Below are 24086 nucleotides of genomic sequence, written 5' to 3'. Positions count from 1 at the left end.
AAAGATTAGCAGAAGTCTGTCTTGTCGATCACGTGAGATTGTCTGTGAAACTGTTTTTAGGTCGCACTGAGAATAAATCTCCGATGTCATTGTAATTAGTGCTGTATATATATTAAGTATATAATATAATAAGTATTAAGTATATATTAAGTGTTAAATACAGGCTAAATATTAAATTCATTCACCACACAGGAGTTTAAAGCAGTTTATAGTCAAACCTTTAAAGTAGTTTGATTGCAATTGATTATTTCTATACTTCCGTATAGGAAAAAAAAATTGGGTGTATTATATGTTACATCATTATATTTAGTTGAGAACTCTATGGATTAGATTTCTTATAAATATTAAAATTCTGAAGGAATCATACGTATAATAAATATAGAAAACAGGTAAAATGAATCTAAATTCTTTTTATATTTTAAAAATTGTTACACCGTAATATAAGTATGTTCAGCAGTCTTATGCTCTGTAAACAGTTTCAAAATCTGTGTGACGTAAGAGTTCCGTTTAAAAATTTTGCAATTACTGCAGAAAATACTAACACTGTTAGATAACGATGGAAACAAACAGATGGAGAGGATAGTTAATCAGAATACTTTTCGGATAAATAACATTATAACAAACAGTTGTTCCCATTCTCATTGTTTCCAAGATTTGTTTAAAACATTCTGTGATAATTAACGGGCTGTTGGTTTTATGCGAGAATTCAAAACGCGTAAGATGTTTCAGCTTTGTTTTATATTTCTGTATCGATCATATAACAAATATTCAAAACTAGGATGTTCATTTTTGCACAGGAATTTGCAGAAATTATAAATCCATCTGTTATAAAGTTTTCCAGTTAAGAATCGTTTATGAGAGTGTAATGAGTATAAATAAATCATTTAATATGTATCATTATTTAAAAAAAGATTTAAAAATTAAAAATTTCGACAGCCGATTTCTTTAAACATATAATTTTTTGAATTTAGCTCAGTTTTTAATGTATTTTTATAATAAAAGCAAATTCTTTTAAAAATATAAGTAAACTTAAATTAATTAATAAAAAATTTTCAGATTTTGAAATTTAACTAAAACGATGAAACTATTATTGATTTTTATTTAATACACTAAATATTAATAGCAAAAATTAATTTATAAATAAAATTTAAGGACTTTATATAAATGTAGATAGATTCAATCCAATACCTTTGGAGGGTAATGGTTGGCAATGCTGTAGCCAATGAAGTTCTGACTGAGGTTCGGCTATTGCTGTTTCCCTCCTGCCATGATCAGAGCTTTAATAGTTCGATAACACCTTATTCCTACACTGTCCTCTACAGATAACGGGGAAGATGAAAAGCATTCTTTCTTCGCCCCTTTAAGCCAGTCCTTATAAGGACTATATAAATGTTAATTTCATTCATGTGGTTTTTCTTTATTTCTACAAAAAAAGAAAAAAAACATAATGGCATTTTATTTTTCATTTATTAGTAAAAACAATTTTCAATGTTTATATTTTAATTCAGTTATTTCATTTAATGAATATTGAAAAGACTGAACTGAATAATAGTGAAAAATGTTCGCAATCTCACTTATTGAAAATATATCATTTCTAAAAAAATTCAATAATGGATTTTACTATCTCATTTATTGAAAACTTGAAATCATGAGAAATTTTTTCCATTTCTAAAGCATGCTATCTATTTCTTAAATACATGAAAAGAAATGCTTGAATTTTTAGAATGGAAGTTTTCAATCTGTTATTTCTTAAATAAAATACTGTAAATCCATCGAGACTACAAGATACTAATTGTTAAAGTTCTTGAATAATATCAAAATGTGGTGTTCTGTCCGAACGTTTTAATTTAATTTTATCGTTTAATGTAAATGTAAAAATAACTTCGTTAAAATAAATGATAATAAATATACATTAATGTATATTTAATGTATATTCAAACCAGAATTGAACTTAAAAAAATATTATTAAATAAAAGTGTTTGTTTGTTTGGTTACTAATAATAATGAACACAGCTTGATAAACACGAACTGCAATCAATTGACTTTTTTTTCTCTCAAATTTGCGTACTCACCGCAGCACGGATGGTGGCGCATGAATATTCCAAAACCATACTCCTTTACGAAAGAGTTCCGATTTTTAAACGTGAAATTTCTGCTGCAATGAGTCTGAAGCCAACAGAGCGACCCGTTTCGGCCACTAAGAATTAAACTGGCGGAGCACAGAACCTCGGAGGACAATAACCTCAGCACAAACAATCGCGATTACACCGGATAGCAATTAGTAACGAGGCCAAAAGGTTAAAGAAAGCTTATTTGGAATCCAAATAGCAATTTGACATTTCGTTCGGTTTCTGGTTTAGCTGCCACTACCAATTCCACTCTAAATAGTAAAAAACATTTAAAACTCAACTTAGAAATAGCTGACACCATACAACGCTTTTTCTTATACCTATTAAAATGTATATTAATCTTATATATAATTTAATATACTGTATTACATAACATATATAGTGTATAATTTGATTTAAGATATATTATTTGAAGATTTTTTTTTTAAGTTAATGGATATTACGCCCCATATTGTTTCATAGCCGAATAAGAAACTCAAAGAGTTTCATGCCGAATATAGAAACTGTATAAAGTTCGGCTAGTCCAAGCGTAAGCAAATACCTGGATAGTGCAACACCTGACCCATTTGATAGTGCTACACTGAGACAACTCATAGTAAGAGTGGAGCAAGCTCCGATCACTATTCTTGGTATTTACTACTTTACATGAACTTAAATAAGTTCATGTCGCCGAATTGAAGCCTTTGCCTCTTCATATAATTAATTATTTCAAGATATCTTAATGTTATTTATAACTTAAAACAGATTATATTAATCTTATGTTATTAGATCATACATTAATCATCACCCTGCTCGGTATTAGGCGTAGTAGCCTATTACGGTTTCAAGCCATCTCTTAGATGGTCCTCGAAATATCCTGGTCCTCTCCATTCTGTTTACTGTAACGAATTTTTGTTTATATTGTTGGATATGTTGTGTTATTGGTGTCATATTTAGTTTATTCATATTATATCTTTGTTTTTAAACCGATTCAATAGAGGATATCCTACCGTTGTCATAAATCTCATTTAAGCTTATGGAAGCCATTGTTCATCTTGTTTTCCAATGGTCCAGGATTCTAATATTTCTTTTTCCCAATCTTTTAGGCAAAGAGCTTCGTCTATACCGACTTAGCTGCGGAGGTTCAACATTAATATAAGTCCATGTCAAAACCTCTTCTCCGAGCGATGTATTGCTTCTTAAGTTAACGCATGATTCCTTATAGTCCTTATAAGGAGTGGCTTAAAGGGGCAAAGCAAGAATGCTTTTCATATTCCCCTTGTCTGTAGAGGACAGTTTAAAGATAAGGTGTTATTGAGCTATATAAAGCTCTGATCATGGCAAGCGGGTAACAGCAATATCCGTGCCTCAGTAAGAGCTCCATTGGCTACTGTATTGCCATCGATTACCCTCCAAGGGCATTAATCATCCATGCATGATTCTTATAGTTCTTATAAGAACTGGGCGATGGACTGAGTCCTTGACTCTTTATCCCGTCATCTGAATGAAGTAAATCTGTGTGGATGGAGTGTTATTGGGCTAAAAAGCTCTAGTCATGGCTGGGTAACGGCAATAGCCGAGCCTCAGTTAAAACTTCATTGGCTACAACATTGCCATTTGTTACCCTGATTAGTAAGTAAAGGGTAAAATCTCAAAAAATCGGACGATCTCTAGGCCACTCCATAGTGGGCGAAAGACCGTCCATATCTCAGCGTTGGTTCCACTCAGTGACGGGCTCCCCGACCACTGAGCAGAACCGCTCAAATTCCGAGGAAAATAATTCACCGGCAAGAACCCCTCAGCGGGCCGTACCGGAGAACACTTTCCCCGGAGACTCAAAGTGCTCCCTTAAGGCAAAAACCCCAAGGGAGCGAACTCAAAAACTCACACCCAGGATAACAGCAACAGCCGAACCTCAGTTAACTTCCTTGGTTCAGCATTGCTAATTGTTACCCTGGAAGTCCTAAAAAGGACTCATTATATCATATCTTTCCACACTACCCATACATGATTCAATTGCTGTTTAGAAATGTATTCTATCCGATTATTTTTGAATTGTGGTGTTTTGTAATTCTTTCGTAGTATGTGGCATAAATCTTCAAAATTGTGTAGTTTGATCAGTCACATCAATTCTTATATTGTATGTTCCTTTGTTTCTTGATTTAAACTATTAAAATTTTGTGTGTTATTTGATTGAGTTTCGTTAAATCGCTCTTTAAATTAGATATATAAAGCCATTCCATCTGTGGCTGAATTAATTTAAATATTGGCAATTCTAGTATTTAATTTTCTTGTCGTCACTAATAGCCAGAATTATATTACTTTTTCGTTATTTCTTGCACGAGGTAGTAAAAGCCATCTTTACTTACTTCCACCTGCTGTGTATACTCCAATGACAGTCGGATATTCTCGTTGTAATTTAATCCTAATTGTATTATTCTCTCATTCCAATAAATTTTATTAAGTACTTTCTGTTATAGTCTTCTGTATATAATCATTGATCTGTTTTGAGCCACTCAACTTTATCTTGCTTTCAGATATTGCAATTTTATATTCTTTTTGTTTGAAAGTTCATCTAGTTATTTATCCTCGTGAGTTATGCCTTAGACATACTAAGTACTCGTGTTAATTATCTACCTGTATGTCCATTTCGCATTTTAATTCGCAGCCTTGTCTTCAATCTTTAAATCCATCGTTTTATTTCCTTTTGAAATTTCAAAAATATTTAAATATCCCACGATCGGCATCTCATGCAAGCAAAATTTTATTAAAGATCATGCTAAATAGGATTGAAGCCAAAGTTGAGGCAGAGATGTCCAAGGAACAAGCAGGTTTTAGGAAAGGTAAAGTCACCAGAGATCAGATCCTTTGCCTTAGACAAATCATAGAAAAATATAAATAATCTAGACTTCCTCTCGTAATGTGTTTCTTAGACTACTCTAAAGCTTTTGACAGTGTTCAGCATGTGAAAACTGTGCGAAGTAATGAAAAGAATGGGTTTTCCTCAACACACTATCTGATTGATAGCCAACTTGTATAGGGAGCAAAGAAGCCACAGTAAGAACAGGTGTTGAATTGGCTGTTGTCTTCAGGTTGGAAAAGGAGTAAGGCAAGGATGTTTACTTTCTCCTCACTTGTTTAGTATATATGCAGAGGACATCATGGGTGAAGCATTGGATGAGCTCAAGACAGGAATTGCGATAGGAGGTAGATGGATCAGTAATCTGAGGTACGCTGATGATACAGTACTCCTTTGTAATGACATGGAAGAACTTGGACTAATTCTTGACAAAGTTAACAAAATCAGTAATAATAGAGGACTTCAACTCAATTCTAGCAAGACAAAGATTATGGTTCTCAAAGGAAATACAAACAGGCAAGCTCTTGAGAAACAAATATATCTTAATGGAGAAAGAATTGAGGAAGTCAGAAAGTTTGAGTACCTGGGATGCATTATTAATGTGAAGAACTGCTGCTCAGAAGAATCATAAGAATGTTAGGAATGGCTAAAACAACAGTCAGAGACTTGTCTAAAATCTGGAAGGATGGATCTATCTCCATGGGAACAAAGTTGAGGATTTTTTGGGTGCAGTTGTTTTTCCAATAGCGATTTATGGATGTGAACTGGGAACCTAAAGAAGTCAGATAAGAAAAGGATATCGTATACTGAAAGGCGTACGAATGAATGGGTGTTAGAGAAAAGATCAGTAGAACTTTAAGGCTTCTTAAGGATATTGACAGAAGAAAGTTAAAATATTTTGGACACATTTAAAGGATGGAAGGAGGACTTCTCAGAACAGTAATAGAAGGTAAAGTTCCTGGAAAAAGAGGAAGGGGTAGACCATCAATAGAATGGATGGATGGTGTATGTGTGTGGAGCAACTAATCTTTAGACTGTTGAAGTCTCCAGAAAAGCAAACAACAGGACTACATGGCTAGGCCTGGTGTGGCACATCAATGAGCATCGGAGTGACCATACGACATCTGTGGATGTCCAGTAAACATATAGATAGATAGACGATTGATTGCTAGCTAGGAATTAGTGAGTGCAGTGATAGGAGTGTCATGTTATAGCTCCTGGACTTACGCTATATATTAATATACACATACCGGTCATTGAATTAGAAACTTATTAATCAGTGGTTTCCGTATAGGCATGCGATTGCCAATACCGATCTTCTTCTTCAATTCCCTGCGCATAGTTCGGTGCGATATGGATTGGAAACAGCCTTCATTAAAGCTTCGGTCAATGGCTACACCGGCGATTTCGTTGACTGAGCCTGTCTTAGAACCACACTTACGTCTATAAGACAAGCAATGTGTTATTTTTCCACTGATTAAACACCAGGATATTTCACCTTTTGAGAAACCAGTCAGCTCTGCTATTTTCAAAATCGTGGCCCCAGCCAGATGGACACCAACAATAAGCGCTTTGTCAAACTCCAAAAGATGCTTTGTTTTTCCCATTGTGATTAACACTATTGACGATTATTGACCAGCAGCATTTTTAAATAGTTGCCTATCACACGTAACCTTTTTTAATGTAAACGTTAAAAAACGTTTTAATTCAGTCGCCGGTATGCATACCATATATGGAGTACATTTTTTTGTATATAATTTAGTTATATATTAATATAATTTATTTATATCTTGTATGATAATACAACACTTACGTGCTCATGCCGACATTACTATTATTACTATTATGAATTACTATTAGTCGTATTGCATTTTCGGAGGTTCAGAATTAATATAAGAGGGCGCTTATATTGTAGTTGCAATCAGCAATACTTTTTCTCCAAACTGCGTTCGAATCATAATATAAATGCTACAAAATAGCATATAAAATATGGCATACTTATCTAGAAAAGATGTTCAGTATTTTAAAGTTGTATATGTTGAAACCGCTCGTATAACTGTGATACATAGATCACATTTAAAAAAAATATATATCGGTGACTCAAAATAATAAAAAATGGCGCAGTAAACAAGGAATAATTTATATATCAGTACAGTATACACATTTGATAATATAGAATCATGGAAAAATTGGTGGTATCAGAGTCACTAGCATAGATACACACGCACATCTAAGGTCGGGTAACGAGAAACAGATTTTGCTATAATGATTTGGTAGACGAGATCTACCTATTACTTAGCCCTCCACTTTTCTAATGTAAAAAAAAAAAAATCATTGCTTCTCTTTACTGGTGACCTACAGAGTTGATCTCCAAGCAAGCGCAAAGACTGTGCAGACTGTATGTGGGGGAAGAAAACAGAATCTTGAAAAGTATTAAGTTTTTCATTTGCTCTTTAAAGTTTTATTATTCAGTCTACCAGTGATGCTGTAGAGTTATTACTTAATTATCATTACCCTCCCCTACAAGCTTTGGGGCGTTCTGGTGATGCAACAAGCAAGCAAAATGGCTCTCTTCTACTAAAATAAATAAATAAAACTATTATAATTTAAAGATGTGTGTGTGCGTATGTATATATATATTTTTATTTATATATTTATAAATATATTTATATATATATAATTGGGTGAGTATATGGGTAGCCTAGATTATTTAGATAGTTATAAATTTTCTGACATTTAACAGGCCCTTGAACGGGCGGGGGGGGGGATGCCCGCTTTCGACAATAGTTTAAAATGAGTCTATAGTTATATGTAATTATTTATTGTAGTCTTAGTTGTACTGTGTTTAAAATTCTGACTTAAAGATCATAGAACGTAGAAAGCTACAGAAAATACTATCTTAGAATCGTCATTGTAGTCATTTCCATTGAAAGTTAGGAACTCAATATGCCTAATCTTTTAAATTCATATGCCAGTTCTTTTTTTGGGGGGGTGGGGGTGGGGGAGGGGAGATGGACTGAGTCCTTGACTCTTTATCCCTTCATCTGAATGAAGAAAATCTGTGTGGATGGGGCGTTATTGAGCTAAAAGCTGAAGTCATTACTAGGTAACGGCTATAGCCGAGCCCCAGTTAAAACTTCATTGGCTACAGCATCGCCATCCGTTACCCTGGGTTGAAATTCTAGTATCTAATCAAATGGCAGTTCACCTGTATGGACTAAAAGTATATTCTTCGTATCAAGAATATAAAATGATGTCCAACAGATTTCAGTTTCTTTTACTTCATAACATCCTTTTGAGGTATTTAGTATTTTTTTTATTATTATTCTATTTATTTTGATTAGTTAATCAATATATATAGCATTTTTATTGTAAGGATGAACATAGCTGTCTTAATTGGTCGAATAGGTAGCATCTCTACTTTCCAACCGTAGATAATTTTTCTCGCCCATAGCTTTTTATTGCAGGTCTTGCACACTACAGTAACTATTATTATTTCCTGACACCTCCAAGGATTGATCATGGCAGGACGAGCTACTCCACTAAACACAACTCACTGTAGCCACTACTTCATCTTTCAACTAGACCTAACGGTACTACTACCACGATCAACATAACGCCATCTACCGCTCACTACCAATAGTACTTTTTGTCTGTAAATTTCGTGTGTACCTAGGCCGATTGGTCTGTATGTGGAATGAAGAACTCGAGTTTCCGGGAGAAAAATCCCTGCTACGTCCATATGAGATCGGCTAACCCACCCCTATAACGATTCTTCTCTTCACGACAAGAATCCAATGGGACAATGTCCCATCGTTCTTCCAATTGCACTAAGGTCGAGCTCTTCACTAGACCAAGTGTCATTTTGAAATTCTCTCTTGCGAATCTTTTGCAAATCGCCTCTGCATAGTTCGAAATCGAGTAAAGAGGATTCATTTAAAGTTAAACGTGGATCGCTCGAAGACATCTAAATAATACGCAGTTACCAAGCCCATCGTTATACATCAAGAAACTAAGGCAATGCCTGGGAGCGGCAAAAAGGGCAAAATTTCTGATCCATAAAAAAACACCATTTTTATTTATTTTATTTCATTTATTTATTTTTAACTTACGTATACGTTAGTCCTTATAAGGACTAACGTATACGTACTGGCTTAAAAGGGCGAAGCAAGAATGCTTTTCATATTCCCCGTTGTTTGTAGAGGACAGTGTAAGGATAAGGTGTTATTGAGCTATTAAAGCTCTGATCATGGCAAGAGGGTAACAGCAATAGCCCAGCTTCAGTTAGAACTTCATTGGCTACGGCACTGCCACAGTCCTTACGTATACGTTACCATTAATAGGAAATTATTTATATATATAACATATATTGTATTTTTAATGGCTTAGAAATTCAAAATTAATTTTAATAGAATAAAATAAAACTTAAGCATTTATTTGGAAGTTTATTATTATAATTCATGTTTTGTTTTATAAATATGAGTCTTTGTTAAATAGAAATTTAACAAAGTTTTTAAATTTAATTTAAAAATTAAATCTTTATTTAAATAGAAAAATAATCTAGAACTATAGTATGTAGTTAACATTTTTTTTGCTACAAAGACTCATATTTATAGCAAAAAAAAAAAAAAAGATTTTTAATTCTCTTTATATATATAATCACATAATTAACTACTTATTCGAATTTATGTGAAATATTTTAGTCAATATTTTACAAATGACATTACTTCCATTAGAATTTAGAGATATTTTCAGACCTCTAAGAAGGACTGTACACAGAATAAACAAGTTTGGTGAAAATTTCGATCAAGTTGGATAGATACAAACCATTTATAAACACATTTACTTAATTTTAGTAACTGTTTGTATTCAATTACAAACTACTGTAAACACTTCAAAAAATTTTATGTAAAGTATTTTCACTTTTAAGATATATCTACTACGTCGAAATATGTATTGGAACGGCATTATATTTCAGAAAAACTCCAAGAGAGGGCGGAGTGTGCTATACCTTACGTCACGTTCAAGTTTTGTTTGTTTCAGTTTAGCGTAAACTGCGGATAAAAACAATAACATATTTTCTTATAAAGTATAACAGAGAAAAGGTGTTTTGTTCAATAAATTCCCAAATCTTTTGATTGCATTTGTATACAGATGTTCAAGTTCTATAAGATTAGAAAATTATCTGAAAGTGAGTCTTTTATTTTGTTTCGATCTCTGCTATAATATTTAATTATTTGTAATATTTAATTAACAAACAATTATAAATCACAGGGTATTTAATAATATGAAGATAATAATAGATTTGAATAGAAATTGTGCTCATTCAATTGGAATGAAATGAAATATTCAGGATATAAACTTATTGTTATGAGTATTGAAATATTGCTCTTCTTATTGTATTATATTGGTTATATTGCTATTATTAATATAACATATATTAATCGGTGTATATTTTCTGATTTATAATATTAAGTCAATAGGGTTGTTGTAGCAATTTTAATATATTTAAGTCATCCGATACTCTTTTCTTTTTTATTTTTTGAATTGTTAAAATTTACATTCATTTTACATTTTTAAAGAAAAGAGTAAGGTCGTATGGCTTTTTTTTATTTATCACAGTCAACCAATTGCTTTGATAGCAGCCTTTAAACCAGCCCATGTCTCTTCTCCAGCTGGGATGATATGCTCAGGTGGCAACATAAAACCGTGTAATCCCGTGTCTCTCAGTTCCAAAGCGAATGCCATTTTCATTCCTAGTTTTTCGTAAACATAGTCCACCGTAGAGCCTGTTGCTGGATCTGTATGATAAAACAACAGTGAAATAAGCAAACGTATCCAAATGACCAATGAATTGAAAAGCAAATAAGGAAAAAAGGGTTGTGGGGGTGGAGGAATGTACTTACAAATGATGTTTGCTATGTTCCCAACTCTAAATTGTGTACCGTGAACTCGTTGCAAAGCATTGGCTCCAACTTGTCCAACACGTGACTGTAACAACATGAGAAATAAATATTAAATTATCGGGATAGATCATTCAAAGTATAAATTTTCACGTATGGAGTAATGAGTAAAGCATCCTTGCACTGGATCTTGGGCTTAATCTTAAGTTTAGATTTGAATCGTTAATCCAATAGGTTAATAATTGCATTCTACTTAAGGTATTGCAGCGCGAAATACAAGCATGTAGACACGAAATAATACTTACTAATTCCTGGTAATTGGCTGGTAAACGTCTGGTAATTCCATAAGGAGTCATCCACAGCTGAGAAAAAGCATGAATTGAGAAAAATGCCTTATTGCTAAGGCTTGCCCTTTTCATAAGATCACGCATGGCTTGACTTTCTTTTTCCGAAAACGGAAATGGTCCACAGTAAATGTCCTCACAAGGATCATTGCTTGTACCAACACCTAACACGTCAAACAAAGAAGTAAATATCTCTCAATAACAGTGTAAAACATTGAAATTTTGCTACCATAGAAACCACTGAAAATATGCACTTTTAAGCGGACATTTGTAGTAATTTATAATTTGTAATTTATCATTTATCCCCATTCAAGTACTATATACTTGAATGCGATATACAAAGAAAATACAAGAGAACCTTCATACTGAGGAGGGTGCCTGAGCGGGGGGGGGGGGGGAGAGAAGAAACGGAGGGATGCTGGAATTGACCACGACATACGCTTTGAATAAGAATGCAATAGGATTGGGATACACGAAGCACATTTTCCTGAGGGAGATGAAACTGTCTGTAAATACTTAGTGTCGTTCTCATATTACTATGCATCACTGCCACAATAATGCGTATTCCACTGCTTTTTTTTTCATGATTCAGCCGTCACTTTATAGCTGAAATTTTGTTACTGTACTTATTTTTCTTTCCCCTAAAGAGACTACAGTGGGACAGAAGATGCAGTCCCAGGTCTAACGACTACTTATCAGCTGTTTTGTTTTAAAGGCTTTAAAATTTCATTTATAATTCGTCTTTAATAATATGTACACACGAACGAGTAGAGATGCAGATCGACAATTATGGACTTCTTACTAAGCACTCATCCAAGATTATATCGAAACCTATCTTCTGTAATCACAGTATAAGTCCACTCAGTCAAAGAGGAAATAATTCCTTTTGCTTAAAATACCTGGACATCCATTGTGATGTTCGTGCTCTCTCTCTCTCTCTCTCTCTCTCTCTCTCTCTCTCTCTCTCACACACACACACACACAAATAAATAATAGTTTTTTTTTTTTTTTTAACTTTAAGCCAGAGAATTTCTTTCAGGAATAAACGGCACATTTGCTTTCTCAGTTTCGCGTCCTGACATGCTAAAAATACTTTTTATTCTTACTTCTTGGATAAACTTGCAGTAGCACTTCCAATTTATTTAAACGTGGTTTCGAAAGTTTTTTTTTTTTTAACTCACGCACTTCCTCGCAAATTTTTTTATTTAATATTTATAAAAAATATACTTGGAAATTTAATGTTTTATTAATATAAACCATTTTCTTCACTTAAAAAGAAATATAACGAATTATAACGCAATGTATATACTTCTTCTTCGTCGTTGTCTATGGTCTCTTGTGCTTTTAATCGTCGATATTTTGCCAAAGAGATTTCCATGCCGTCCTGTCCAAGGCTTGTTCTTTTGCTTCTTTCCAGTTAATTTCCATCTTTTCTAATTTTTCTTTAATTTCCTTTTGCCAACCTTTCCTGGGCCTACCTATGTTTCTTCTTTTTCCTATTTTCTGGATATACAGTTTTTTCTATTCTTCCTTTCGATTAAGATGTCCAAACCATCTCATTTGGGCTTGTGTTATGAATTGATTCAGAGGTGTAACTTGAAGGCTGTCTCTTATGGTTTGATTTCTGATTCGGTCTAGTCTTGTTTTTTGTGCCACTTTCCTGAGATGTTTCATTTCAATTGTTTATAATTTATTTGTGTTTCCTGTTGTTAAACACCAAGACTCACAACTGTATGTTAATACAAACTTGTTGACTTCAGGTCACTTCTTTCTTATCTAGGAGTGAGCCTAGCTTTGTTCCCCCCGTTATCCTGTTGTTGATTTCTGTGTCTAGTCTACCATCTTCTTGTATATACGATCCCAAGTATTTAAAGGAGTGAACTTGTTCCAGTTGATAGTTCTCTATTTTTATTGTGTTTCGAGTGGTTTCAATGTATATACGTATACATATATTATTAGTCTAAGTTAATGTTTTAACTGAACATTTTCACAATCACAGAAGTGGCACACACCCTAGGGAAAGATAAGAAAAAATATTCAGGTAAATCAAAAATAAGCCTTCACCCTCTCAGGTAAATCAATTGCGTCTTCAAGTGTAGTCTGCAGTTTTTTCTTGTTTCAAGTTTCTTTATGAAAACTTGGACTGTCGTCTTACATTGATAAGATCCAGAATAGATATGGGTATGAAGTCTTAGCAAGCTTGATTACCACATTCTAGCCTTATATTTGTACATAAAAGTATTATTTAAGGTGATTTCGTTCAAAGCTTTAGAATAGCACTTACCGCAATGGTCAATGTCGAAATTTCTATTCGCATCTGCTCCATAACATTGTGGTGGGTAGTGTAACCACGCAGTACGAGTTTTTCGCCACAAACGGTTCTACATATAGAGTATAAACAAAACTCGAAATCAGTGCAACTGTTAATTCTTTCCTTTTGAATATTAATGATACACATTTCTAACAACAACTAATGACAACGACAAAATTTATTATACTCAATATTTACACATATACAATTAAAACAATATTATTACATTTTCTATTCACTATATAATGCTAAGTATACTCATTTTAAAAACATAATAATAATAACAGAAGAAGAAGAAAAGTTAGCAGTAAAAGTAATTTGTTTTTAGGTTGCTATTGAGGTATTGTACATAAGATTAATAATATTTTTTGTAACAGATAACTTCTGATATCTAACTGCCAAGGCATTTTTCTCTTTTGGAATCAGTATTTCTTCTAATTAAAGTACATGCTATACATATTTTAATTTAGGTATCCATGCACACACAAATAAATAAACATTATAACAATCTACCTAGTAGTTTGTTGAGTCTTCTTTGGCAGACATAACCGCTTGCAACCGTCTTCATATCGACGGAAGGTGTCCTGAGGTATTCTAGAGACCAGCTCGACAAATAACGTCCCAGAGGTCAGTGACCGAATGAGGCACTGGCGTCAACCAGCTGATGCTGTATTCCTCACGATCTTCAAATGGGATTCAAATCAGGAGAATTAGGTGGCCAGAGGAGCACACAGAATGCTTGCATGGCCTCTTCGAAATATGCTTGCCCAATGCGAGCCTTGTGAGACGAGGCGTTGTCTAGCTGAATCCAGATCCATCGAGTCACAGTGTCACCCATTCAGGGCAATACGTGATAAGGATTAGCGGTCATGGTATGTTCAACGAGAATGAGAGCCCCCCCCCCCCCCGTGAGTTCTATGAGAACAATCCCCATACCAGGATACCGTCCTGCTTCCGACCAACCGTGTAATTCGGGTGGCCGGAATCAGGCTGTGTGGTCATGTTTTGTCCGTGTGTGGTGTGTGTAACATTTACTAAGCATGGGTAATTTTTCCTATAGAATAAAATAAGTTTTATACCACGTTTTTTTTTTAATTTAATTTAATTTTTATTTTTTATAGTACATCAAGACTGTGGATAACTAAGAATTTGTTTTCTATTTTTATTAATTAAAAACAAAAGCAAAAACATTTTTGCCATTTTCCAAAGTAATTCAGAACGGATTATAATTAATATCATTATGACTGGTGTATTAACGTAAATGACAAAAGTATGATTAATATATTATTAATAATAAAATAATAACTTATAGTTACTGATTACTTATAAACAAGGTAAATAATATTATATTTGCAATTTATTCTTCACAATTACATTTAAAATAATAATAATGTAATTACTTGGGATACCAATACTTGCTATATCATATCTGTCATACGCAAATTCCCATTGAATCCAACTGTGGTGAAATTTCTTGTCCATTTTCAGGAATTAGGGATGCTATCAGTAATTTTCCTTGTAAAATTATTTAACTGGTCATTTTTTTCTTAAGGATAAGTACGCAACAGTTAAATATTGATAAATTAGCCGCTACATTTATGTTCGAGCCTTCGTTGTAATAATCGCTTACAGTTTAAGAAATTTTAAAATTTATCTGTCAATGAACTTACAACATTCCTGGAATATTCGTATCCATCAGGGTTCGCTTGTGGGACAATAATAAATTCATGGGCGTCTACCAGATTCTTGATTTCCGGGTCAGTATCGTACTTCACTAGCTGAAAGGAAGAAGAAATTTGATAAATATCACCAATAACTTCTCTTAAAAAAAAAAAAAAGACTTTTAACAATAATTAATAAGAAGAATTGAGCATTGATTTGTTTATATAGCGGTAGGAAGAATTTGAAATTTTAATTATTGATTTTTGATTAAATGTATATTTAAGTTCCCTTTAATGCGAATATTTCTGGTAAAAATTAGATCAAAAGGTTTTATTTCAATATTAATTAGATGTTACCTTGCTGATCATGTACAAACAAGTAGCCGGAGCAATCCATTCTCTTGCGTGAATACCGCATTCGATGAAAATATTAGGCTTGGAGCCACCAGCTTGAGTAGTAATCTATAGAAAATGAAATAATTCGTTATGGACGGAGTCGCTTATTCTTTGTATTTTATTTCATCAGTTGCTATCGAATTTTTTTAGAAAATTTCATTGTACGTTGTATAATAAACCAATTTTATTTGACTCCCCTTCTCAGTTATATCACTGATTTATGCCTAACATGACGTCAGCTATGACGTCATACACGGCATCAAAATGAATGAAGAATGAATATATACATTAAGGGAAAATGGCTTACCACAACAGAATTAATGTCCCTGTTTTCAAAACTTTTGCCAATGGATTCAACTTTCACAACATCAGGGTGTTCGTTTGCCAACGCCCTTAAGTATTCATTAATCTGAAAATAATATTCATCGATTATTATTTGATGCTTCAAAATATCGCCATATTAATAAATTAAAGACTTAATTCTGTATGTTAGTCAAGTAAATATTAGTTTAATATCCAACGTTTCACTGACTGATATCTGTCAGCATTTTCAAAGGATACACTAGTAAGCAATAGAAAGTTACAAAATCTAGAAAACTAACCGACAATTCTAAAAATTATATGAAGTTATCACTGTGCGTGATACAATACGCGTGTCGCAAGTACAACGTTTTATTTGTTGAGAAATTTATTGTAATTTTCATGAAAGTTCATTTCTTTTTGGTTAAATGATCTGCTTAGAGTTTTCCATATATCTGGTAAGATTAGGCCTTGATTCTTATTTAAGTTACATGTTGAACTGTAAAGGTAAAGTTCCTGGAAAAAGGGGCAGGGGTTGACCATCAATGAGATGGATGGATGGATGGCGTGTGTGGAGTGACTGATCTTCAGAGAGTTGAGGCTTCCAGAAGGGCAAACAACAGGGCTACATGGCGAGGCCTAGTGTGGAACATCATCGAGCATCGGAGTGACCATACGCCGTCTGTAGATGCCCAGTGAACACAGACAGACGAGTTGAACTGTAGCAGTTTCTTTAAATGTTCTGGAATGGTAGTTCTCTTCTGTGTAGGGCATATCCCATTCAATATTATGGTTGGTAGAGGCAAAGTGGGAAGAAAGGCCTGATATATCCTGTCTGTTATTCCTTACATAGCCTATGTGTTCTTTCTTTCTTGTTTCAAAACTTCTAGATGTCTGTCCGATGTAATTAATACCGCATTAACAGGGTATGCTATAAACTCCACAGTATTTATAGAAAGGATGGCTATCTTTCGGTGATCTTATAAACTTTTGAATGGTCTCAATAAGTTTGAAGGTTACTCTGATATTATATGGTTTTAGAAGAAGAGCTAATTTTCTGGATATGGCACTAACAAATGGAATTGTTATAGAGCTGATGTGTTGGGTTTCATCTCGTTGTCTTTGTGGTATGTCACTAAAGAGAATCTTGTTGGTGATTCTTGTAGGGTAGCCATTTAGGGATAGATCTCTGGATATTTTCATTAATTCTTCTTGGCCTAATCAAGGCCTAATCTTACCAAATATATGGAAAACTCTAAGCAGATCATTTAACTAAAAAGAAATGAAATTTCATGAAAATTACAATAAATTTCTCAACAAATAAAACGTTGTACTTGCGACACGCGCAGTGATAACTTCATATAATTTTTAGAATTGTCGGTTAGTTTTCTAGGTTTTGTAACTTTCTATTGCTTACCAGTGTATTCCTTTTGAAAATACTGACAGATATCAGTCAGTGAAACGTTGGATATTAAACTAATATTTACTTGACTAACATACAGAATTAAGTCTTTAATTTATTAATACTAGTGGTCAAGAAAAAAGATCACAATATCGCCATATTTTTTTAAATAATGTATCACAATATAAATAGAAGAAATAGGCTACTCAAAGTAACTACAATAATTAATCTCTTTTTGTTTTTTCAATTTGTAAAATAAAATGTTTCAATCCATGGCCTAAAGAGGAAAGCAGAAAGGTAAATGTAACATACTTTTTAATATTTGATATCGATATTTGAATTTTTAGTATTAATATTTTAAAATATTTTAATGTTTAATATTATTTTTTCGGTAAGAAGAGCAATAATATATAATTCGAATTATCCTTGTGCCTATAATTTTTATAGTATACTAGGGGGGAGATACTCCACCCCCCCTACGGCGCCCAACTCCCGAGTTCCGGACTGGAAGGCCGAATCTCCTTGAATTCTGATGACGACACTAAGGGTAGCCCCTGAGTTTCAAAACGTTTCAAAAAACGTGACATACAAACGTGACATAAAAAGGCTTATATTTTACATATATAGGGTAGATATGAAGACTATACACAGTTTATTAATTTTATTTATTTAATTCTGATAAGTAATAAATAAATATACTTTATAGTATACTTTGATTTTAATTTTTTATTTGAAATATTTAAAGAATATTTTTAGAATTTTAAAAATGTATAACACACCTTTTTTATTATTTCATAGCATAATATTATAAAATTAATGCAGTTAGGTTGTATTGTAAATAATTCATTATGAATTATTAAATATGAAAATTGAAATTGAAATGATTAAATTGTGAAATGCGTTATTATAAATTTAAAAAATACAGATTACTGAAAATTATAGAATAGAAATAGCTTACAACAGACCTCTGCTATGCTATGATAAGCATTAAGTCTGAAATCCGCTGAACTTCTTAGAGGGAAAGCTGATGGTGCATTGTAAACTCTTTCAGCTTGAATAGCACTGGAAAAAAAAAATAATAATGCAGTTCTGGCTGTATTCTGACACTTTAAGGGCTTGAATCATATCCAAAATTCTGGAAGTTCCAATTACGTAAATAAGATCTTAATTACCTCTGAAGGTCTCTGATTGCAAAAAATGTAGACATTCCTGCTTTCTTCAAAATGGACGGGACCACATCTATATCTGATGGAGTTAAATGGATCATAATCGGTACGCCTAGTATCCTTGGTTCATTCCATAAGTCCAACTAAAAATATACAATGTTCAGAAATGGAAGTAATGATTTATTTTCCATATCTTGTTTGAAATTTTGAGAAGAAATGACGTCCTGCAAACTACTTTTATAAAAAATTTATTAAAAAATTAGTATTTTATTTTTTCTATGAAATAAAAGTGAAACTTATATTTTAATAAAATTTAGAGAAATATTTAAAAATTTTAATAATAAACAATTTATAAAATTCTAATTCTATACACCTTTTTTGAATTTTCTATTAATATATTACAATTAAATTATACAAATTTATACAAAAAGTATACAACCCCGTGTGGTGGCCAGGATAAGAATAGCCCCACTGTAGCCCATATGTCGAGTAAAACGGGTACTCAGTGAGGATAATGGATGGCAATGTTGTAGCCAATGAAGTTTTAACTGAGGCTCGGCTATTGCTGTTACCCTCCTACCATGATCAGAGCTTATAGCACTACATTACCCCATCCATACATTTTCTTCTACATCACCCATCTAGCCAAAAAAATAAAACAAAATAAAAAATATATAAAAGTATCTAGTATACACTATTTTACTCTGAAGGCCAATGATCATAGAGAGAGTGTGTGTGTGTGTGTGTGTGTGTGCGCGCGCGCGCGCATAAACACATTTACTCTGAAGACCAATTTGCGTGTAGCATCGGATTGAATTTTTTTTCTGAAGTTATAAAAAATACGAAGTGCACAGAGCTTTCCTCCATCCCCTATCCTCCCCCTATTAAATTGTGTAATTACCACCACGTCACTTGTTAGAGATTTGAGGTCTCGTGCTGAAGGATAAAATGTATCATAGCATGCATTCAGCGTGATTCGAACTCATAACCTATTATTGTAGGTAGAAACAAAAGAAAGTTAATTTATGAATAATAATTTTGATATTCATTTGATCACCATTATATTTTTAAAAAAAGCACTTAAAGCCTTACCTTAAATTGTTTCTTTAACGAATGAATTAAATGAAGATGGGCTTCGTTTTCTGGAACTACGGTCAGAACTTTGTGACTGTAAATAGACACTTCAATTTCAGTTGACTTCCAAGTAAGAAATTATTCAAATATTAAGAGGTATGAAATAATACCAATCTTAACGCAGATCTTTATCTTAACGGACTGCAAACATGGTTAGTTTAAACATGACGAAACTCATTATTTTTCTCTAATTATTATAATATTAAGGCCAAACAGATCAATGGTAAAAAAGTTTGCTTAGCACTCATATCAGGGAACAATTAAGACAGTGCTCATTTAAATTATAATTATATTTAAATTTTTGTATAATATAATATGGGATACATAAAACTATTATTAAATTTTTAATATATTTTATATATCTTAAATATTTTAAAGGTAATTTGATATAGTATAATACACTAAAATATAATATATATATTTTTATTATTTTAAAATATTTTAAAGAAGAGAGATAGTTGAGGAGATTAATGAATCAATCGACCGTGAGATGCAGTGATTGATTCATTCAATCCAATACCCTTGGAGGACGGATGGCAATGCTGTAGCCAATGAAGTTCTAACTGAGGCTCGGCTATTGCTGTTACCCTCCTGCCATGATCAGAGCTTTAATAGCTCAATAACACCTTATCCCTACACTGTCCTCTACAGATAACGGGGAAGATGAAAAGCATTCTTGCTTCGCCCCTTTAAGCCAGTCCTTATAAGGACTATAAGAGATAGTTGAGGAATATGGTTATGCGGAAAAAAAAAGTCATTTTTAGGACTTCCAGGGTAACAAATGGCAATGCTGTAGCCAATGAAGTTTTAACTGAGGCTCTGCTATTGCCGTTACCCAGCCATGACTAGGGCTTTTTAGCTCAATAACATCCCACCCACACAGATTTTCTTCATTCAGATGACGGGATAGAGTCAAGGACTCAATCCATCGCCCAGTTCTTATAAGAATAAGAGATAGTTGAATCAATCGACCGTGAGATGCGGTGATTGATTCATTCAATCCAATACCCTTGGAGGGTAACGGATGGCAATGCTGTAGCCAATGAAGTTCTAACTGAGGCTCCGCTATTGCTGTTACCCCCCTGCCATGATCAGAGCTTTAATAGCTCAATAACACCTTATCCCTACACTGTCCTCTACAGATAAAGGGGAAGATGAAAAGCATTATTGCTTCGCTCCTTTAAGCCAGTCCTTATAAGGAGAGATAGTTTAGGACCGTGAGATGCGGTGATTGATTCATTCAATCCAATACCCTTGGAGGGTAATGGATGGCAATGCTGTAACCAATGAAGTTCCAACTGAGGCTCAGCTATTGCTGTTACCCTCCTGCCATGATCAGAGCTTTAATAGCTCAATAACACCTTATACCTACACTGTCCTCTACAGATAACGGGGAAGATAAAAAGCATTATTGCTTCGCCCCTTTAAGCCAGTCCTTATAAGGACTGTATAAGAGATAGTTGAGTAGGAAAATTTGATGGTTTTACCCTTGGAGGGTAATGGATCGCAATACTGTAGCCAATGAAGTTCTAACTGAGGTTCGGCTATTATTGTTACCTTCCTGCCATGATCAGAGCTTTAATTGCTCAAAATAACACTTTATCCCCACACTGTCCTCTACAGATAACGGGGAATATGAAAAGCAATCTTGCTTCGCCCCTTTAAGCCAGTCCTTATAAGGACTATATAAGAGATAGTTTAGGGGTGATTAATACCCTTAGAGGTTAATGGATGGCAATGCTGTAGCCAATGAAGTTATAACTGAGGCTCAGCTATTCCTGTTACTTTCCTGCCATGATCAGAGCTTTGGTAGCTCAATAACACCTTATCCCTATACTGTCCCCTACAGATAACGGGGAAGATGAAAAGCATTCTTGCTTCGCCCCTTTAAGCCCAGTCCTTATAAGGGTTAGTTTATTGTGATATTATAATATATATTTTATAATACATATATTATCATAATAATAAAAAAATTATCATATCATAATAATAAAAAAAAAAAACACTAGACTACTTGCAACAGCTTGATTTCAAATCCAACACAGCTAACAATAATATCCTTACCCTGAATAGTCCACTGGAAGTTCTTTAGGAAATGCTACACATCCCGTCACGAGAAATGCTACAAACGCTACGGTTAACTTCATGGCTGACCAGAACACTTTTTCCTCCTCTCTGAAAGCAGCGGTAACACTTTTTCTATGAGTACTTAGCTTATATAAAGTTCCCTATCTATGTTATCATTTTACAGTTGCAAGATACGGAAATTCCCATCGGTTTTCGAAGAAATTTACAACCTGTTTATTCCCATTCTCACTACCAGCTGAGGCATTTGAGCAAAGTTTATTCCATGAAATGAACAAAAACAAAAAATAACAGCCGCGATCTTCCCACACACACACACACACACGCAAACGAAAAAACACACACACACAATATAGATGGAGTATCTAGTAAGTGACACGAAAAGTTTTTTTTAAGAAAAATTAGTGAGATCGTGTCACTAAGTTAACTCTCCCTACCCTATAAAAAATTTAACTTTCTTCCAGGCGTAACAGTGGAGTTCCCAATGAACCCTCAACTTAATAATAGCTGGAAAAAGTAAATAAAAAAAAAAAAAAAGCAATTACATCTTGAATGGAACAGTGCGTAAGACTATAGAAGCTATTGCCGTATACCGTCAATGAGATATTTTTTATACGACATGATATGGAAATATATATATAAGCATGTAGACTTTGCTGATTCATGGATATATAACTAAGAATTTATAAGGCAAAAAAGCCGGAATAAGATGGTAGCGACCATCTTAGTGACGAAAACTAGTAGACAAACAGTATAGACTGACAAAGTACTTTTTTTTTTTAAATATTTCTAATTGTATGTTGCATTGTTGAGCACGCTCTGTGTGTTTACATATTTGCGCACACACCTTTGGCTAATGATGGCTAGAATGTGTTCCGACAAGTTGATACCTTGTAGATGTTTTGGATCCAAGTCTCAGTCATCTCACCCCTCTTTCTCCTGTTTGCTAGTGTCTGCAGTCTACAAATTCTCAATCTGTCTTCATAATCAGTATTCCACAATCCTGATATCATTTGCACTCTCTCCACTATATCAGATTCACAACGGAAACCAGAAGACCTGCGCGCAATAGTCCAAGTGAGGTCTTATCAAGGCCTTGTAAAGAAGCAAAGTGACTTCCTTATCTTTGCATGTTAGTTTGTTTGAGCACTGTAATTATTTTCTGAATTGTATTTGAGATCTTTTTTATATGGCCATTGAACTTCAACTTCCTGTCTAATAAACAATAAGATTCTGGCCTGATCAACTTATTCTAGAATACATTGGATATCTAAACACTCCAAAATGCATGACTTTGCATTTACTGACATTGAATTGACATCCGTTTTTCCATGCCCACAATTCCACCCGATTCAAATCAGTCTGTAAGCACTGCATATGAGCAGCACTCTAGATTACCCTACCTATCTTTGCATCATCAACAAACAGCTGTATGTTGCCTGTCACGTTATGATGTCGCCTTATTGCCTTATTTAAGTTTATTTAGTATCTGAGACTAACTGTTCATTCACCACTAGTCTCTCCACCCTCCATGCCCTCCTCACTCTGGCTCTGCATGAAATCACACTTAAATACCACGATCAACATCTCATTAAATATTCCAGTGACATCATTTGTAGTGTTTACTTGTCTGTCATTTCCGTTAACTAATATCTTTTTATATTGTCAACAGAATGAAGAAAAATTATCTTCTGATTTTCTTGTCTTCTTCCAGATTGCACCTTAACCTTACCATTCATCATTTACCATACAGATATAAAAGCAAAATCTCCACCAAGTAGTCCAAATCTATCCTCGTCATGTTCTTGTACAATCTATTTATCTCTTCATCTCTATGTATCAATGTTTTCCTTGTAATTTCCACAATCGATTGTGGTCTCCAGAATTCTTGCAAATATAGTCCTAAATTTTCTCTATTAACCCTAGATGTTAAGGAACTGGAAGTTTCTTCCTGTAGAAAACGTATAACTAGCAAATATTTTAAAGGGCTCACAACAATAGCAAAATGATAGGCGGCAATGATAAATCACCAGATCAGTCTATTTGGAAACATGATAATAGATCTTACACGGAAATGGCAGAAAGATGTGGAATTAAATCATACTTAAATAGAGTAAAAAGTCCATGTTGGATTGAAGTAGGTAGGAGAACATGTGTTCTATATGGTCGAAGAGTTACGAAACAAGATTGTCCGCCTGGTTGGCCAAGTGCGGTGTTTGCTCTTCACCAGTAGACTGCAGGATCGAATTCCAATGCGGCATAAATGTGAACATCTTCAGGTGGAATATGAATTTCATCAGCCATCTTATTATTAGAGGACTCAAAGGACTTGAAAAATGTTCGCGTTTGATCTCCATATTATTAAGTTTCAGATTTATAGCCTTAACCCACTCACGGCACTAATGCTATGTAGTAT

General features: G+C 33.7%; 3 protein-coding genes across 3 annotated transcripts in view; 1 reads left to right on the top strand and 2 right to left on the bottom strand.

Moving 5' to 3' along the window:
- LOC150103120 (carboxypeptidase B-like) overlaps positions 1 to 1411 on the bottom strand; it is a 65318-nt gene extending 63907 nt beyond the window's left edge. Inside the window, exon 1 of the mRNA XM_090397347.1 lies at positions 1189 to 1411. The gene's annotated coding sequence lies outside the window, so the exon portion shown is untranslated. The remainder of the gene's footprint in view (positions 1 to 1188) is intronic.
- An 8654-nt stretch (positions 1412 to 10065) lies between these two features.
- Positions 10066 to 24086, top strand: part of LOC150103115 (xaa-Arg dipeptidase-like) — a 238885-nt gene continuing 224864 nt past the window's right edge. Inside the window, exon 1 of the mRNA XM_090398096.1 lies at positions 10066 to 10159. The gene's annotated coding sequence lies outside the window, so the exon portion shown is untranslated. The remainder of the gene's footprint in view (positions 10160 to 24086) is intronic.
- LOC150103119 (carboxypeptidase B-like) lies at positions 10490 to 21771 on the bottom strand. Its single transcript, XM_090397344.1, has 11 exons — positions 21650 to 21771; positions 19544 to 19619; positions 18458 to 18594; positions 18251 to 18347; positions 15891 to 15992; positions 15545 to 15649; positions 15197 to 15304; positions 13500 to 13596; positions 11177 to 11379; positions 10875 to 10959; positions 10490 to 10769 (listed from the first exon to the last, which is right to left on the bottom strand). Exons 1-11 carry the CDS (start codon positions 21730 to 21732, stop codon positions 10591 to 10593), a joined length of 1272 nt encoding a protein of 423 aa, XP_090253470.1. The 5' UTR covers positions 21733 to 21771; the 3' UTR covers positions 10490 to 10590.

Source organism: Typopeltis vanoorti, chromosome 9, assembly GCF_054136105.1.
Source record: "Typopeltis vanoorti isolate ZY-2024b chromosome 9, IOZ_Tvanoo_1.0, whole genome shotgun sequence".
In the NCBI taxonomy this organism is placed as follows: Eukaryota; Metazoa; Arthropoda; class Arachnida; order Uropygi; family Thelyphonidae; genus Typopeltis; species Typopeltis vanoorti.
The sequence above is the reverse complement of the archived record's forward strand: the minus strand, read 5'-3'. Positions and strand labels throughout refer to the sequence as shown.

Coding starts and splice junctions, on each gene's coding strand:
- LOC150103119 (XM_090397344.1), bottom strand. CDS start 21,732: ATGAAGTTAACCGTAGCGTTTGTAGCATTTCTCGTGACGGGATGTGTA. Junction 13,597..15,196: donor ACGAATATTCCAGGAATGTT/GTAAGTTCATTG, acceptor CTCTATATGTAG/AACCGTTTGTGGCGAAAAAC. Junction 11,380..13,499: donor TTTCGACATTGACCATTGCG/GTAAGTGCTATT, acceptor TTGACGTGTTAG/GTGTTGGTACAAGCAATGAT.